The sequence below is a fragment of the Hypanus sabinus genome, chromosome 17 (assembly GCF_030144855.1).
Source record: "Hypanus sabinus isolate sHypSab1 chromosome 17, sHypSab1.hap1, whole genome shotgun sequence".
Classification (NCBI taxonomy): Eukaryota; Metazoa; Chordata; class Chondrichthyes; order Myliobatiformes; family Dasyatidae; genus Hypanus; species Hypanus sabinus.
In genome coordinates this window covers 14,333,140-14,352,094 of record NC_082722.1, presented here as the reverse complement: position 1 = coordinate 14,352,094, position 18,955 = coordinate 14,333,140, and the positions used below count along the sequence as shown (strand labels likewise).

The 18,955-nt window shown below is 40.5% G+C and overlaps 1 protein-coding gene across 2 annotated transcripts; it reads left to right on the top strand.

Moving 5' to 3' along the window:
- Positions 1 to 693: 693 nt before the first annotated feature.
- gins3 (GINS complex subunit 3) lies at positions 694 to 18,162 on the top strand. Of its 2 annotated transcripts, XM_059992555.1 has the most exons (4): positions 694 to 1,107; positions 6,251 to 6,484; positions 15,665 to 15,863; positions 17,315 to 18,162. In XM_059992555.1, exons 1-4 carry the CDS (start codon positions 931 to 933, stop codon positions 17,380 to 17,382), a joined length of 678 nt encoding a protein of 225 aa, XP_059848538.1. In that variant the 5' UTR covers positions 694 to 930; the 3' UTR covers positions 17,383 to 18,162. The 2 variants fall into 2 exon arrangements, with proteins under 2 accessions (XP_059848538.1, XP_059848539.1); XM_059992556.1 differs by lacking the exon at positions 17,315 to 18,162 and having other exon boundaries at positions 697 to 1,107; positions 15,665 to 17,285.
- The last annotated feature ends 793 nt before the right edge of the window (positions 18,163 to 18,955 follow it).

Genomic DNA, 18,955 nt, shown 5'->3' with positions numbered 1-18,955 from the left:
ATGCAAATTTCTCCTGCACAAACTTCTGTCACCTGCCCTTTCTCATTCCCTAACAGATCAAGCACACTCTCGTTGGGACTTCTATAAACTGATTAGGAAACCTTCCTGAACACATTTGCCAAACTCTATCCCTCTAGTCCTTTCACAGTATGGGAGTCCCAGTCAACATGTGGAAAGTTAAATCCCCCTCTGTAACAACCTTATGTGTCTTGCAGCATCAGCGATCTTTCTACAAATTTGTTCCTTTAAATCCCGCGGACTGCTGGTCCGTAACACATGCCCCATGTATATGGTCATACCTTTCTCAACCCTCAGTTTCACCCAAAACGCCTCACTAGACGAGTTCTCCAGTCGGTCTTGACTGAATAGTGTCGAGGCATCTTCACTAACTAGTAAAACAATCCCTCATCCTTTAATCCCCCCACCTCCCCGCGGAACTAAAAGAACGGAACCCTGGAACACACATTTGACAAAAGTTGTTAGGCAATGTTTTTCCGCCGATTTTTGTAATTTAATTGAGATATTTACATATCTAATAATTTAAAACCAGAAGCTAAATCTATGGTTGACATAAATTCTGCAAATGCTGACGATCTTGCGCAACACACCAAATGCAGGAGGCACTCTACGGGTCAGGCAGTATCTGTGGAAGGAAATGAACACCACACACACACACACACACAGAATGCTGGAAGAACTGATGAAGGGTCTCGGCCCGAAACGTCAGCTGTTCATTTCCCTCCATAGAAACCCCCTGTCCCGCTGTGTTCCGCCAGCAGCTTCGGAGTTACTAAATCGATCGTTCTGCGTCTGGCTCCGTCGCTCGCAGTATCGGCTCTCTCTTGCTTTCCCCTAGCGACAAGCGCGCGGTGTTTGAGTGGCGGCGGCGGGTCCTTTACCGGTGGCCCGAGCTGCGCCTGCGGATATCGGATGCCAATGCCGCGGTCCGAATCGTATATTGTGGTGCCTCCCGGAGGGCTGGAGGAAAACTTTCTCAGTCTAGACGACATCCTGATGACCCAGGAGAAGGTCCCATGCCGGACAGAGACGGTGTTGCCGCGTCTTGGCTTCCTAGATAAGGGCGGTGAGGCCGATCTCATCCCCGAGGTAAGAGGTCTGATGAAGGCTCTCGGCCCGAAACTTCGACTATACTCTTTTCCATAGATACTACTTGGCCTGCCGAGTTCCTCCAGCATTTTGTGTGTGTGTGTATTTGGATTTCCAGCATCTGCAGATTCTCTCGGAGAAGAGAGAGGGCCTGCCTACTGCTAGATGCTCGTACATCGGCCGGGTGTAATGTTTGGTGTACATACAAATATTGGTCTGGACTCCGTTTTATTGGATGGATCTTTTAATTAAATATAATGGCATTTCACTCTGACACTTGACACTCTGAAAGGAGGGTGCAATCTTATTTGTTTGGGTTAGATTTTATTTTCTGATTATTGTTATATTCGCTCGCCAGGGGCATCTTCTAATTTGTTTTACCCTTAGATGCTTATTCATAAACTAAAAACATAGGTTGTTGTAAAGTGTTATGCTAGCCACTACGCTACCACGCCTCCCTATGTGTCTTGGATTACAAGTCTATAAGCATGCAGAGGAAGGCAACACAAGTGGAAAAGGTTGTGAAGCAGGCATATGGCATGTTTTCCTTCATTTGGAGCATCAGTTTAAAAGTCAGGAAGACCTTTAAGTTGTTGGGTTCTATTTGGAATATCGTGTGCCGTTTTGATGCACTCTAAAGCATGGGTCTGTTAAAATGTCCTTCAAATATATCTGCTTCTACCAACTACCCTGCAGGGCATTCCAGGTACCTACTGTTCTATTTATATATTTAAAAAAACTTGTTCATTTCCTTTAAAGATCCCCCTTCCACTATGCCCTCTAGTATTTAACATTTCCATATCAAGAGAAGATGCTCTCTCTGCCCTATCTATGCCTCTCATAATTTTATACAGTTCAGCCTCTGACATTCCAGCAAAAAACTTCCCAAGTTTGTCCAAGCTGTTTTTGCACTCTAATCCAGCCAGCATCCTGGTAAACATCTATGGCACCTTCTCTGAAGTCTCTCTATCCTTGCTTTAGTGTGTGTCAGAACTGCACACAGTATTCCTAATGTAGCCTAACTAAAGTTCAGATGATGAAAGTGAGCATGCCATATGCTGGATTTACCATCCTTTTTAATTGTGCTGCCTTTCTCTGTATGGAATGGACTTGTACCCTACAATACCTCTCTATATCAATTCACCTAAAGGTCTTGCCATTTTTCTGTATACATTTTGACCTCCCAAAGTTCAACAATTTATTTAGATTAAACTGCATATTAAATTAATTTGCCCAAATTTCCAACTGATCTATATCATATTTTGTCATTTAACAATCCTCCTCAGCAGCCTACCTTGTGGAACAGCCACTCTACTTTCTAGAACAGCCTACTATGTGATATCTTTTGTGAATCATGCACTTGGACATCCATGTCCCTAAGCAAATCCATGTTCTTTTTTCTTTGATTAGATTTTGTTAAAAATTAACTGTCCAAATGGACACTTTAACATATTTAATTCCAGTTTCCAGATCTTTGCCCACTTGCATAATCTGTAGTCTCACAATTTACTATGCTACTTAACATGTTAAATCAACAGGTATAGACTTTGGTGCCTTCATCAAAGTCAATGTCCTCATCCAGCCAGTATCAACATCAATGCTCAGTTACGTTTCATAGGCATTCCACTTTGTCTGCATGCCTGACACTGAGTTCCCAAAGCAAGCCCTCAAGCAATTTTCAGAATGATATCGTCAAAACATCTTTTAGAAAAAATTTCATTCTTGTGAGAATTCCAAGCCAAAGATTGGTCAAACATCCAGAGGCATTGAAGAAGGCACCATGCTCTTGGATCCCATTGGAAGCACATAAAGGCCATGCACAGACAACATGGAATAAATAATCCAGTCAACTTCCCTGGTCATTCTATCAAGCTCCTCCTGCCCCATCTCCAGCAGAGTCTGCAGACACAGTTGAGAACTCTCATTCACTTCAGAACCTATGGTTCTGCAGTGGAAGCAAGCCACCTTGAATTCAGGGAGCTCCTGCAGAGGTGGTTGGAGTTGTCAGTGGAAATCACGTACTGACACTAAATGGAGCTTCAGGGTGGAGACAACTTTGTGTCAGAGGTAATTCTGGCTACTTGAGTCTATCAGAACAAGTAACAAAATGTGAAGAACTGTTATCCTAAATCTTCTTTAGTAAATGTCTTGGGCATAAAATTACCAGATCCATTTCTAGAATTTATGGCAACAGTATCTATAGGAACAGTTATAGTTATATTAAACCACATGTTTTGGAGGTGCTTTCCCTATTAATAAAAAAAGTGACTAAAGATCTCAGGCAGGAAAACTAAATTGTGGGTTATTTATTTATTTACTTATTATTTCTTCATTTCATGATACAGTGCAGAGTGGGTCCTTCCAGCCAGTCAGGCCTCATCACCTGAACCCTAACCTGATTACGGGACCATTTACAATGACCAGTTAACTTACCTGGTATGGACTGCGTGAGGAAACCAGAACACCCACACATTCCATAGGGAGGATGCACAGAGGCTCCTTACAGAATGGTCCTGGAATTGAACTCTGAACTTGGGAAACACCCTGACGCTGTCAGAGCATTGTGCTGACTGCTGCACTACCATGGCACCCAAAGTATTAAGCAATTTAATTTGCATATTTCTTTGAAAAGCTTTATTAATTTTTTTTAGCAGGATTTCTTCTTGGGATTAAACAAATTATATTTTATTCCTTAAAGGAAATTTTATTTAAATTCATGGAAAGCTTTCATTTGGTGATGACATTCTCATCTCTGGTGTTGGAAGGTTGAAGGTTCTATGCTTGCATTTCAGTGATGCGCTATCAAAGGAATCATTTTGCATGAAATTCTAAACTGAGGCTACGTCCACACTAGACCGGATAAATCCGTAACCGAAACTTTTTCTCTTCGTTTTGACCCTCTGTCCACACTGAAACGGCGTTTTCCTCCCCTGAAAACGGAAATGTTCAGAAACACTCTCCAGAGTGAATAAATCTGAAAACGCCTAATATCCGTCGTAGTGTGTATGGGGTAACCGGCTATTTTTAAAACTGCTGTCATGACGTGCCGGAACAAATGGTGGTGGCAGTGGGGCATTTCATTGTCTCCAACGCCACAACAATATCTGACGATAGATGTGTAACAGCCTAATGTAACATTGTATGGAAATACAAGATAACACTGATGAAGACATGTTTTATACATTTAACAAGGTGCTTTATTAATATAAACACAAAGTACACTGCAGATACTGTGGTCAAATCAACATGTACAAACAAACTGGATGAACTCAGCAGATGCTGCCCGACCTGCTGAGTTCATCCAGCTTTATTAATGTATTGCTTGTGCAAACTTTCAATAGATGCAGTTGTCGTTTTTGCCCAGTACAGGTAGTTCCCGAGTTACGAACGTCCGACTTACGGACAACTCATACTTACGAACCAAGGAAAGAGAACACCGTCTGCCATTTTAAGTTGGATCGTGACGCTGTCCGCCATTTTAAGTCATTGCCATTGACACTGTGTTGAGTGTTGAATTTCGTATTTGGCTTAAATTTTTCTTGATTTTTCCTGACCCCCCCCCCCCCCCCCACCACCATTCTGGTTGGCTGGTGGCGCAGTGAGATCAGCGCCGGGCTTGAAAACGGATTTTCCCGGAGTTCAATCCAGTGACAGACCACTTCTGTGCCGGGTTGATGTCGATCCAGTGACTCCTGTACCATCTGTGCTGGGTTGATGTCGAGCTTGCAACTCAACCTCATTAAGAAAAACACTGACACCTCCAATTTAAATTCCCACGCGGAATATTGTGGAGGATCAAATACCCAAACCCGGCACAGCCCCCACTTGTCCCATTTAACCTGTCTCAGTGCGGTGGTCCTTAGGACCCGGTGGAGCTCGGGACCCGCTGCCCGTAGTGTTTCTGTTTCATTGACTTGAAGCGATCGTGATTGAAAATAAAGTGGAAATAATAAAACGTTTGGAATGTGGTGAAACACCATCGGTCATTGGAAAAGCGTTAGGCTACAGTCGGTCAACAATCAGAACAATTTTAAAGGATAACGGATAAAATGATAATAATGGAGCATGTGAAAGGCCCTGCCCCGATGAAAGCTACAATTATCACTAAACAACGCAGTGGTTTAATTATTGGAATACATACGTTTCTTAAGTGTTTTATATGCATAGAAAGGTGAAATATATACTAAGACAAACATTTGACTAACTGACGCTAAATAATACCGGATGTATTAGTTCCGACTTGCAAACAAATCCAACTTAAAGACGGACCCAGGAACAGAACTCATACGTAACCTGGGGACTGCCTGTAACTCATTTTATTGCACATGTTAAATACAGCAAAATAATACACAAAGACATGGCAAAAGTAAAGGCAAACAAATGAGGTAACAGCAAATTTCACTTTTGCCCAGTAACAAGCCTTATTGTATTTAGTTGTAGCTGTCGTCCCTTTCATCAGTGAAGAGACTAAGGCTGTAGGAAATGCTTCTGGACAAACGCGCACCAAGTCTTTAGTTTGGCAATTTCCTTTTAAGTTTTTCTACTCTGTAACTGGACAAATACGCACCAAGTATACCGTTTCCTTTTCGCTTGTTTTCTGTGTGTCCTGTACAGGAGGAGGAGATTTGCCCAAGTATCCATTTTAATGTGGGCAGAGATATTTTTAAAAACACCTAGTGTGGACGCCTGTCGTTTTTATGTAAAACCGGTGTTTTCAAAATTACCCGTTCTAGTGTGGACATAGCCTAAATCTAGCTCATGCATTTAAATATTTATAGCCATAGATAAGTAAGAGCACATGAGTTCTGATATCCTATCTAACACTTGTCAACAATTCCAATATTACTGCTGTGGATTATCAGATCAATTATCTCCTCCCTACTTGTGAGACAACATTGGTGCCATGTTTACCTATGTTAGAACAGTGATTGTGTTTCTATTTATAAAGTTTCTCATTGTCAATGCAGTGTTTTGGAATACACTAAGGATGTAAAAAGTGATGCTTTTTTTGCTTATCGTGTCTAGTTTTCGCGAGTGATGAACATCCCAAATTTCCATTTTTTCCAAGAATTACCAACTGAACTTAGTTTTGGATTGAGTTGCTGCTACTAATTTTTAAATGAATTTATTTTTATTTTAAAAGGGTACGAAGATAGAACTGCCTCTTTGGCTGGCGAAAGGATTGTGTGATCCCAAACGCCGCATTGTGTCTGCCAGCATTCCAAAGGTGTATAGAGATGGTTGGCGGACTATTTTCAGTGCTGATGCAAAGGTAGTGGATTTGCACAAAATGGGGCCATATTATTATGGGTTTGGAACACAGCTGCTGCATTTTAACAATCCAGAGAATACAGAAATTGCTCAGACTATCCTACAGGTGAGTATTCCATTTTGCTGCATGTTAATATGTCAGTTATTGAATAATAAGAAAATTCTGTGATTAATGAAAATAAAATTGGAATATTCAGCATATTTAAGAGAGACAGTGTCAAATATTCAAGCTGATTTTCACCAATGGCAAGAAGTTCAATGTGTAACATATTTCAAGCAAAAATTGAAGGAGGGAAAGAAAGTGGAGTATCTGATAGTTTGGAGTATACTGATTAAATGAAAAAAAAATCTTCCGCAGTATCATAGGTACTCCCTCTTATTACTCTTTCTCTCTCTCGCTCTCTCATTTTTTTTTTGACTTGTTTCGCAAACATTTTAATGAGGCACGGTTGTTTTTCTAACTTTGTTGAGCTACAGATCAGGTCACTATTCATCTTTTCTTTGCTAGTTTATTATCATGTCCTGTGTTTCTGAGCCAAATGTGCTGTTCCCCAGCAATTTATGAGTGAGAAGGGGAAGATTTAGCATGAAAAGCAACAAAATAACCCATGATGCTATGGCATTAGCTGTGTGAAAGGAAGAATTTCTTTAACATAGAATTTATCATATCTCATACTGTCCCAACTGATTTAACAACAACCTATTATATTTACTCCTAGAACATCTTAGACATTTCTCAATGGCAAGTCCTGGCTTTTAGTGGCTCGGGACAACTTGCTAACCAGAGTATTGAGGAAAATATTCTTTGAATAGAGCCATGAGAACTTCTAAAATACATCTGAGTCATTAGAGCAGGCAGATCCCTTGAAACAACAACACACACAAAATGCTAGTGGAACACAGCAGGCCAGGCAACATCTATAGGGAGAAGCGCTGTTGACGTTTCGGCCCAAAACGTTGACAGCGCTTCTCCCTATAGATGCTGCCTGGCCTGTTGTGTTCCACCAGCATTTTGTGTGTGTTGTTGTTTGAATTTCCAGCATCTGCAGATTTCCTCGTGTTAGATCCCTTGAAAGGTATTTTATTGAAAAGAGAGCATCTTTGACTATGCAGCATTTCATCGGAGAATCGCTTTCAGCCAATGATTAGAGCTTAAGACCAGTGGTGGACATTAAACAACAATCTTCCAGCTTAATAATGAGAATAATATCAATTAAATGCATCTTAATTTTCCCTGATAATAGAACAAACTTGCTGTCTCTCCTGATTATCCCCTCTTATCAAAACCATAATTAATAATGACAAATGTAAAGAATAAAATGATAATGCATGTTTAATAGAGCTGACAGTATATTCTTGACAGGTTGACCATGGTAACCTGAAATTACTTATCAAGAATTGTATTTTGGGAGCACAGTGCTTGCCATGATAATAAAGCAATTAGCATTAGGAAGGGCTTTCTTTCCCTTCTCTTCACCCCCCCACAATAAAAGTTTGTTATATTATGTAGCCTGAGTGCAGTAAAACTTCGTTCTTGTCAATTGTTTTGAAAGAATTATAGTCTCCAGTTCTAGTATAGTAGTGAATGAGAAGTGATTTATTTGTATGAGTAGTTACTTTACTCATACAAATAATTGAAAATAATCATTAGTTTTCAATTGTCTATTGCAATACTCATATTAGTGAAACCACAGCAAAATTAAGAAGCATCACTGCTGTAAAGGGCCTTGTGCTTTTTTGTAAGTTAGTTGCAAGAAAAAGTTTGTGAACCCTTTGTAATTACCAGGTTTTCTGCATTAATTACTTATAAAATGTAGTCCGATTTTCATCTAAGTCACAATAGACAAACACTATTTGCCTAAACTAATAACACTTAAACAATTGTACAACTTCTCATCAATACTGAGTACACCATTTAAACAATCACAGTCTAGGTTCAAAAAAGAATGTGAACCTCTGGGGTAGTACCTTCTAAGAAAGCTATTTGGAGTCAGGACTTTCAGTCAATGAGATGAGATTGGGTTGTAGAGGTGTCCTGCCCTATTTTAAAAAAGGCATACAAAGTCAGGTTACTGACAGAGCCTGCTCTTCTTAAGAAAGATCTTTTTATGTCGGTGTCAGTGCTGTGCAATTGCTCAGCAAAAGGAGGTGTAAGGCGCTCCTTCCATCCGATAGCCTACAGGTCACCCTTGGGCAAGGTGTAATACTTGTTTAGCCTCCCATGTGAAGCCATGGTTTGCAGGTGGTGGATGGTTTTTACAAGCAGATTCTACAAATTGGAATTTATGTTTGTAAAACTAAAAACACTGGGCAGATGAATCTGCTGATCAATGGCCAGGGTTACCCGTCCAGTAAGGACACTGCAACTGAAGAAGGCAATGGGAAACCACTTCAGTATTCCTCCCTTGTATAATCATGAACTCAAGTCAACTACGGTCTCAGCTCAAAGATGTGAATGGAGTCTTCACCGAAGGAGCCTCATCCCGTAGAGGATCTCATGTGCCACAGGTGAACCTCGACCATTATCCAGCGACTGTCGGCAGATTAAAAGCAAAGAAGATCAGACTAGCAACCTGGAATGTAAGAACCCTTAAAAATTAAAATGGTTGTCTCTCGGGGTCTGAGGAAGACTACATTGTGCAAGGTGGCAGTGTTTTTTACGAGGCCAAATTGCGAGCTCAACATCAACCTGGCACGGAAGGGGAGCGTGCTCGGGGGCGGTCTGTCACTGGATTGAACTCGGGAACCTCCATTCTCGAGCCTGACGCTGATCTCACTGCGCCACCAGCCGACCTTTGTGCAATGTAGCCAGTGCATGAAAGATATTAAAGTGGAAAAGCCTTGCACAGAGACGATCCCACACGCTCGGCCTCAGGATCCAGTGGCATGAAGAATCGTTACGTCTGGCAACTTCCTTGGCTGCATTGGATGGCCCCACCCCGGGTTTCCTCCACCTGATCCACTGAAGCCATCTTCGCATGCTGGGATGAGCAAATTCCTATCTCACCAAGGGTTTCAGACCTGCTGGCTACCCTCACCTGGTTTAGATGGCCTGTCAAAGCCGTTGCCCGGGGTGTGGCCGCTGTCGCATGCAAAGAACTACGAGGAGCCACAGGTGAGAGCTGGGCATTGGTGGGGACCAATAGATGACAAGCAGCGACAAGCATGACAAGGAGTGCGACAAGCAGCCCCCCCCCCACCCCCCCATCTAGAGCTGCTACCCCTCCCATGCACCCTTTAACCAACCTGGTAAACTAGACAACATCAAACAGGAAATGGAAAAATTAAAAATCAACATCTTCGGAATGTGTGAGATGAGATGGAAAGGAGCTGGTAAAACAAGCTCAGAGGGATATACCATCATTTACTCAGGAGGAGAAATACATGAAAAAGGTATTGGAATTATGTTAGATGAAGAACATGCAAAATCAATAAAAGGCTATTGGACAATATCAGATTGAATGTTACTTGTGAAACTACATGCAAAACTTTTTGACATTAACGTCATTCAAGTTTATGCCATGACAGCAGTGAAGAAAACATCAAACAATTTTATGACGAACAAGAAACAGCATTAAGACAATGTAAAAGCTCAGAAAATACCATTATTCAAGGTGACTTCAACACGAAAGTAGGCAAGACTAAGGACGAGGACAATATTGTGCATAGGTGAGAGAAATGAAAGAGGTAAACGACTAGCTGCATGGGTCACCAAAGAAGATTATATAATTGGTAATACCGTCTTGATTACGTGCTTATAAGGAAAAGGTATAGAAATGCTCTGAAATCATGGAAAACATATCCAGGTGCAGACTGCAACAGTGATCATGTACCAATAATCAGCGTGATGTACCTGAGACTCAGAAAGCTTAAAAGACCAAGAATAGAGCCAAAGCTGAATTTGGGACTTATGAGAAAAAACAGTGACATCAAAAATGAATTCCAAATAACAGTGAAGAACAAATTCGATGCTCTACAAAACATCACTATAATGGAACAGCAATGGGAAAACCTCAGACAGCATAACACAAACAGGTCAAGAGGTGATTCCCAAACAACAGAGAAAAGCTAAAAAGAAATGGATGACAGAAGAAATTCTGAATCTTGTGGAACAAAGAAGAAAATGTAAGGAAACGAAGAAGCCTAAGTATCCGTGCATGCACATATAACAACCAAGTGCAAGGAAGCAAAAGAAAAATGGCTTAAAGACAAATGTGAGTTAATAGAACAATTGCAAAAGACCAACAACAGCAAACGTATGCACAATGAGATCAAAGGGGTCACAAATCGGAAGAAAAGCAGGGCAACAGCAGGATGTATAAAAGCTTAAGATGGATCTACAATTATGGAAAAAGGAAAAATAATGCAAAGATGGTCAGTATATATCAAAGACCTATATGACAACAAAGACCGAGAGGACAACTTTGATATTGGCAACCACAACGAGGGCCCAGCAATACTGAAAGAAGAAGTGGAACATGCAATGAAGAAAATGCGAAAGGGGAAATCATCAGGACCGGATAACATTCCGGTTGAACTGTATGAAGCACTTGAAGATTTTGGTGTAGAGAAATTAACAATCTTACTGAATAGAATATACAACAGTGGCAAAGCACCAGAAGATCTTTTAAAGGCAGTATTCATTGCTTTGCCAAAGAAACCAGGTGCAACAGAGTGTGGACAACACAGAACAATTAGTTTAATAAGCCACTCACAAAAATTCTACTTAGAATCATCATACTCAGAATAAGAAACAAAATTAAAGCAGAGGTCAGTGAAAAACAGTGCGGCTTTGTCGAAGGCAAGGGAACATCAAATGCAACTTATATTCTCAGGAATATTATTGAAAGGTCAATAGAAGTACAACAAGACCTATACTTCTGTTTCATTGACTACACAAAAGCTTTGACACAGTGAAACACCAAGTCATCATGAAAATGCTTAAAGATATTAATATCGACAGAAAAGATCTAAGAATACCCAGGTATCTCTATTGGCAACAAAGTGCAGCCATACGGATAGACAATGAGATTGGTGACTATCAGCCAATAAAGCGAGGAGTCAGACAGGGTTGTATTCTATCACCAGACCTGTTCTCCTTGTATAGTGAAAACATCATGAGAACAAAACAAGACCTACCTGGATTAAGTATAGGAGGATACAATATCAATAACCTCCGCTATGCGGATGATACAGTACTGATAGCAAACAGTGAAGTAAATTTACAGAAACTAGAATCTACCATCAACACAGAGAGCAAAAGACTTGGCCTAACCTTAAACAAAAAGAAAATTGAAGTAATAGTAATATCAAAGAAATCTGATATCCCAAACTGTAGGATTGTATTGGGAAATAAAATCCTGAAACAAGTTCACAACTTCAGATACCTTGGATCATGGGTAACATCTGATGGCAAATGCAAAACAGACATAAAAGCAAGAATAACAATGGCAAGAACAGCATTTACAGAAATGAGAAACATCCTAACGAACATGAAACTAACAATTGACATCTGGCTTAGAACTCTCAGCTGCTACATTCTTCCTATATTGATGTATGGCTGTGAGTCATGGACCATCACAAATAAAATGGAAAAAAGAATCAATGCAGCAGAGATGCGGTTCCTCAGAAGAATGCTATGCATATCATATGCGGACACGATAACCAACAAAGAAGTTCTGCAGAGAATGAAAACAAAAAGTACATTACTTGAAAAAAATCAGAAAACAGCAATCAAAATTCTTTGGACACATCATGCGAAGAGAGACATTAGAACATTTAGTTACAACTGGAAGGAAAAAGAAGCAGAGGCAGAGAGAGAATGAAAATGATAGATGGATTAACATCATGGTTAGAGACAGGGGAGGCACCAACTCCAATTTGGAGGGTCAGGGACTGTGATGGATGGAGAGACATGATCGCCTACGCCGAACGGCAAGGCACCTGAACTGCTATGTGCACTGTGGTTCAATCAAAACAACTTTCAGAGGACCTTAGAAGAAGAATGCACAAAGCTGGAAAAGACTACAAAAGCATTTCTAAAGACATGAATGTTCAACAGCCCACAGTAGGAGAAATTCTTGACAAATGAAGGAAACTCAGTACTGTTGCTATTCTCCCTAGAAGTGGACATCCTGCAAAGATCGCACCAAGAGAACAATGTGCAATGATGAAGGAGGTGAAAAAGAACCCAGGGTTAACAGCAAAAGACATGCAGAAATCTCTGTAACTTGCTAGAGTCTCTGTTCATGTGTCCACTACAAGAAAAACACTGAACAAGAATGGTTTTCATGGAAGGACATCACAGAGGAAACCACTGCTCTCCAAAAAATACATTGCTGCACATCTCAAATTCACAAAAGACCACCTGAATGTTCTACAACACTTCTGAGACAATGATCTGTGGATAGATGAGACAGAAGTTGAACGTGCTAGCAGAATTGCACAGCAGTATGTTTGGAGGGAAAAGGGCACTGCATATCAACACCAAAACCTCATCCCAACTGTGAAGCATGGTAGAAGGAGCATCATGGTTTAGGGCTGCTTTACTGCCTCAGGGCCTGGACAGCTTGCTATCATTGAAGCAATAATGAATTCAAAATCGTATCAAATCATTTTACAGGAGAATGTCAGGGTAGCAGTCCATCATCTGAAGCTTAACAGAAGTTGCATGATGCAGCAAGACGATGATTTCAAACAGAAGAGTAAATCAACAACAGAATGGTTTAAAAAGGGGTCATGAGAAGGCCTTGGCGAGCAGGATTAAGGAAAACCCCAAGGCATTCTATAAGTATGTGAAGAACAAGAGGATAAGACTTGAGAGAATAGGACCAATGAAGTGTGACAGTGGAAAAGTGTGTATGGAACTGGAGGAGATAGCAGAAGTACTTAATGAATGCTTTGCTTCAGTATTCACTTGGAAAATGACCATGGCGATTGCAGGAATAACTTATAGTGGATTGAAAAACTTGAGCATATACACATTAAGAAAGAGGATGTGCTGGTTCTTTTGGAAAGCATCAAGTTGGATCAGTCTCTGGGACAAGATGAGATGTATCCCACGCTACTGTGGGAGGTGAGGGAGGAGATTGCTGAGCCTCTGGCAATGATATTTGCATCATCAAAGGGGACAGGAGAGGTTCCGGAGGATTGGAGGGTTACAGATGTGGTTCCCTTATTCTAGAAAAGGAGTAGAGATGGTCCAGGAAATTAAAGGCCTGTGAGTTTTACTTCAGTGGTGGTAAGTTGATGGAGAAGATCCCGAGAGGCAGGATTTATGAACATTTGGAGAGGCATGATATGATTAGGAATAGTCAGCTTGGCTTTGTCAAAGGCAGGTCGTGCCTTATGAGCCTGATTGAATTTTTTGAGGATGTGACTAAACAGATTGATGAAGGTTGAGCAGTAGATGTAGTGTATATGGATTTCAGCAAGGCATTTGATAAGGCTCATTGAGAAAGTAAGGAGGCATGGGATCCAAGGGGACCTTGCTTTGTGGATCTAGAATTGGCTTGTCCACAGAAGGCAAAGAGTGGTTGTAGAGGGGTCATATTCTGCATGGAGGTCGGTGACCAGTGGTGTGCCTCAGGGATCTGTTCTGGGACCCTTTCTCCTTGATTTTGATAAATGACCTGGATGAGGAAGTGGAGAGATGGGTTAGTAAATTTGCTGATGACACAAAGGTTGGGGGTGTTGTGGATAGTCTGGAGGGCTGTCAGAGGTTACAGTGGGACATTGATAGGATGCAAAACTGGGCTGAGGTACAGCAGATGGAGTTCAACCCAGATAAGTGTGAGGTGGCTCATTTAGTAGGTCAAATATGATGGCAGAATATAGTATTAATAGTAAGACTCTTGGCAGTGTGGAGGAGCAGAGGGTTCTTGGGGTCAGTCCAAAGGACACTCAAAGTTGCTGTGCAGGTTGAATGTGTGGTTAAGAAGGCATTTATCAACTGTGGGATTGAGTTCAGGAGCCAAGAGGTAATGTTACAGTTGTATAGAACCCTGGTCAGACCCCACTTGGAATACTGCGCTCAGTTCTTGTCACCCCACTACAGGAAGGATGTAGAAACCATTGAAAGGGTGCAGAGGAGATTTACAAGGATGTTGCCTGGATTGGCGAGCGTACCTTACGAGAATAGATTGAGTGAACTTGGCCATTTCTCCTTGGAGCAATGATGAAAGGTGACCAGATAGAGGTGTATAAGATGATGAGAGGCATTGATCGTGTGGATAGTCAGAGACTTTTTCCCAGGGCTGAAATGGCTAACACGAGAGGGCACAGTTTTAAGGTACTTGGAAGCAGATACAGAGGAGATGTCAGGGGTGAGATTTTTATGCAGAGAGTGGTGAGTGCATGGAATGGGCTGCCGGTGACAGTGTGGTGGCTGATATGATAGGGTCTTTTAAGAGACTCCTGGATAGGTACATGGAGCTCAGAAATTTGGGGGGCTTTTGAAGTACATATTTGACACAGCATTGCGGGCTGAAGGGTCTGTATTGTGCTGTAGGTTTTCTATGTTTCTATGTAAAAGAAGAAAATACATATTTGAAATAGTTAAGTCAGAGTCTAGACCTTAACCCAATTGAGATGATGTTGCATGACCTGAAGAGGGCTATTCATGCAAGGTATCCCAGAAATATTGATGAACTGAAACCGTTTTGGATGGAGGAATGGTCTAAAATTCCTCCTTACCATTGTGCAAGTCTGATTAGCCAGTACAGGAAATGTTTGGTGGAGGTTATTGCTGCTAATGGAGGTTCTACCAGCTATTAAATACAAGGGTTCACATTCTTTTTCAAGCCTGGGTTGTGAATGATTGAACAATGCGTTCAATAAAGATACGAAAAGCATAACTGTTTGTGTGTTACTAGTTTAGACAGACTGTGTTTGTCTATAATTGTAACAGATGAAATTGCAAAAGATTCACAAACTTTTGGTATGAGTAGAGGTGCAACTGCCTAAATGTCATACGTGGTAGTTAACAGCCAGTAAAAAGTTCAAGTTAATGAGGGTTTTAAAGAATTTTAGCCAATAAAATTTGTAATCTAAGCTACTATTAAAAGATATTAGTATAGCAGGTTCATTTATTTTCTAACTACTGCATTCAGCACCATTTTATACTGCAAACTGTGCAAAATCAATGCATTCATTTACTATCTTCTGGAGTGATTAATTAGGGAATAACCTCAGTATTTTCATTCTGGATGGAATTTGTAGTGTCATCATATGCTGGTGTTTAAATGTACTGTTCTATAAACTCTGACTATAATTACTCTTGGCACAGACATTTGTCAATCGTTTCCGTCGGATCATGGATTCCTCACAGAATGCATACAATGAGGACATTTCAATGCTTGTGGCTCATCTGGATGAACTGGAGCGAGAACTGTTTCGAGCTGGTCAAAAGGGATTGAACGACTTCCAAAAGTGGGAGAAGGGGCAAGCTGTCCAAATCACCACTTCCAACCTAGTTCAGAGCTATGGTAAACGGAAATTTTCAGATTTGGAAGCCTAAGTTCCTTACACAGTTGGTCATTGACATGATAAGAAACAGTATGAGGATTCTTCTCAAATAAACGTGGATTTCCTTAATCTAAAAATAAATCCTCATAAGCTGTGACTGCGTTATTCACAGTGATCAAAACTAAATTAAATGGATATACTGTAATGAAATGGGACAAAATCCCGTTGATTGAGTGATTCCACTGTTCACCACACACCTACACCTACATGCACCTACCTTATGAAGCTAAATATTGATGCAGACTAATTGATTTCTGCGGCGTTTTGAATGTTAAAGGTCTGTCTCCCTTAATTTTGAACCGTGAACCATTATGGAAACCCTGAATCATTGCTGTGAAATCAAATGGAATTTAGTTTTGTACCATAGCAACAGGGAAGGATACAAGGTGAAAACTAAATTTCTAATACATCCAGTGCCACATTTTCCTCCTCCACTTTATTATAGGTTTGACTTGCCCCTTAAAGCCAGAGAAGGAAGATTTCAGTACACTTTGTGAGAAGCAAGTACAATGCACATGGCTTCTTGTTTAGATATTTAATGAAGGCTGTATAATGTTGAATCATTGGTTCTTTGCTCTCTGAAACAACCTTATAGGCAATTATTCTCCTATCAGCAGGCCAAAGAATCAAGTGTTGGGCTTTAACTATCAAAACTTCTAGTTCCAGTCTCTTTGAATTTGACCAGTGTTCATCTCTTGAGCATTGTATAGTATTGTTTTTTCATTTGAAGGATAGACAGGAATAGCATGTTTTGCCTTTGTTTTGATTGTTGATGTAATTTGATGTACTATTTGTTTCTTAACTCTCTGCTGTACCACAATTTGCTCCTGAATTTCAGAATAATTGTAAATAGAACCATATGCTTTTTATAAGACTTTGTAATACTTCTGCTACTAGAGAGGGAATGAAAGATGCAATTTGTAGTGCTGTTAAATGCATGAGAGTGAAATTTACATTCTAGATCACTAGTTTATTCCTCCGGACATTTTTATTTTCAAGTCTAATTCTATATGGTCTTTGGGTTTAAATTGCTAGGAATTGGAGTGTAGACTGCATTCTCTAATGCCCTTTATTAATATAACATGTCTCACAGTGGGTATGTATTGCACTGATATCATAGGCTTGTGATGACACTAAAACGAGGGTAAATGTTGGCTGCTGCCAAGGGATTGTGTTAAAACTGATAATGCATCCCTCTGTCATCTAAATATACCAAGCATATAATATATTTACTGACTGTTGTGTCTTAGAGCTGTGAATATACCATCTGCTAATCTTCTTGAAATTGTATTCTTTTCAATTCCTCTTTGGTTTTGTACTTTTAAGCTATTTTTGTGTTTTAACATTAGATGTGAGAAGTTCTATATAAATAGTCATACTGATTTCAATGCTGTCATTATTTTATGAACAGAATATGCGACAGAAAACAAGAAACTATTTAGCCAATCCTATCTGTGTAGCTCTTTGAAAGAGGGATGAAATAATCCCACTTACCTGCTTTCATCCATCTCCTGGCTCCACAGCATTGTGAGTTTTGTTCCTATTTAAATGTATACGAATTTCCCTTTTTGAAGTACAGTATGTAATTGAATCATTCCAATCACTTTCAGGAGGTAAATTCCAAAATACAGTAATTTAATGACTAAAAAGAAATCAACTAATCTTCACTCAATATTTTTCCATATTTACATACACACAATTTTGGCAGCCTCAGTCCATTGGGTTCTACCTGTTTCTAATTGAAATACAGTACTGTGCAAATGTCTCAGATAGATATATATCTATCTGTCTCCAAGGTGTCTGAGACTGTTGCACAGTAATGTAGTAATTTTATGTATTGCACTGTACTGCTGTCACAAAAAACAAATTTCATGACATACTGTATGTGAGTGGTGATCAACCCAAGTCTGACATGGGTCTCTTTTATGGACTGAGAGTGGGAAGTATGGTTGGGAAAAGAGGAAGGGAGAAGGGAGGGAGTGGGCAACACCAGAGAGACATTCTGTAATGATTAGTAAACCAATTGTGTCAATCAAATGAACTTGCTTGGTGTCATTGTGTCTTTGAGATAGACAGGCAGTCCCCAGGTCACGTAAGAGTTCTGTTCCTCAGTCCGTCTTTAAGTTGGATTTGTACGTAAGTCGGAACAAGTACATCCGGTATTATTTAGCGTCAGTTAGTCAAACATTTGTCTTAGTATATAGTATATATTTTACCTTTCTATGCATATAAAACACTTAAGAAATGTATGTATTCCAATAATTAAACCACCACGTTGCTTAGTAATAATTGTAGCTTTCATCGGGGCAGGGCCTTTCAGATGCTCTATTATTCTCACTTTATCCATTATCCTTTAAAATTGTCCCGATCATTGACCGACTGTAGCCCAACACTTTTCCAGTGACTGATGGCGTTTCACCTCTTTCCAAATGCTTTATTATTTTCACTTTATTTTCAATCGCAATCGCTTCCCATCAGTGGAACAGAAAAACTGCAGGCGGCGGGTCCCAACCTGCGCCGGCTCCCGAGGTCCTCTGGGTCCTAAGGACCACTGCACTAATTTCACTGGGTCCTAAACTGCACTGCACTGAGACAGGTTAAATGGGACAAGTGGGGCTGTGCTGGGTTTGGGTATTTGATCCTCCACAATATTCCGCATGGGAATTTAAACTGGAGGAGGCAGTGTTTTTTTTACGAGGTCGAGTTGCGAGCTCGACATCAACTCGGCTCGGATGGTATGAGAGTCATTGGATCAACATCAACCCGGCACAGGAGTGGTCTGTCACTAAATCGAACTCTGGAACCTCCGTTCTCCAGCTCCAGCTGACTGCGCCAACCGACCAGAATTGAGGGCGGGGGCGGGTGGCAACATCAGGGTGAATCTTACTAAGAAAAATTTAAGCCAAATACAAAGTTAAACACTCAAAACAGTGTCAACGCCAACAACTTAAAATAGCGGATGACTTCGCGATCTGACTTAAAATGGCGGATGGTGTTCTCCTTCCTCGGTTCATAAGTACGAGTTGTCCGTAACTCGGGTAGTGTGTGTGTA

Bases quoted from the DNA above. Each gene is read 5' to 3' on its own strand.
- gins3 (XM_059992555.1), top strand. From the start codon at position 931: ATGCCAATGCCGCGGTCCGAATCGTATATTGTGGTGCCTCCCGGAGGG. The intron at 1,108-6,250 runs GTAAGAGGTCTG...TTATTTTAAAAG, and splicing joins AGGCCGATCTCATCCCCGAG to GGTACGAAGATAGAACTGCC. The intron at 6,485-15,664 runs GTGAGTATTCCA...CTCTTGGCACAG, and splicing joins TTGCTCAGACTATCCTACAG to ACATTTGTCAATCGTTTCCG.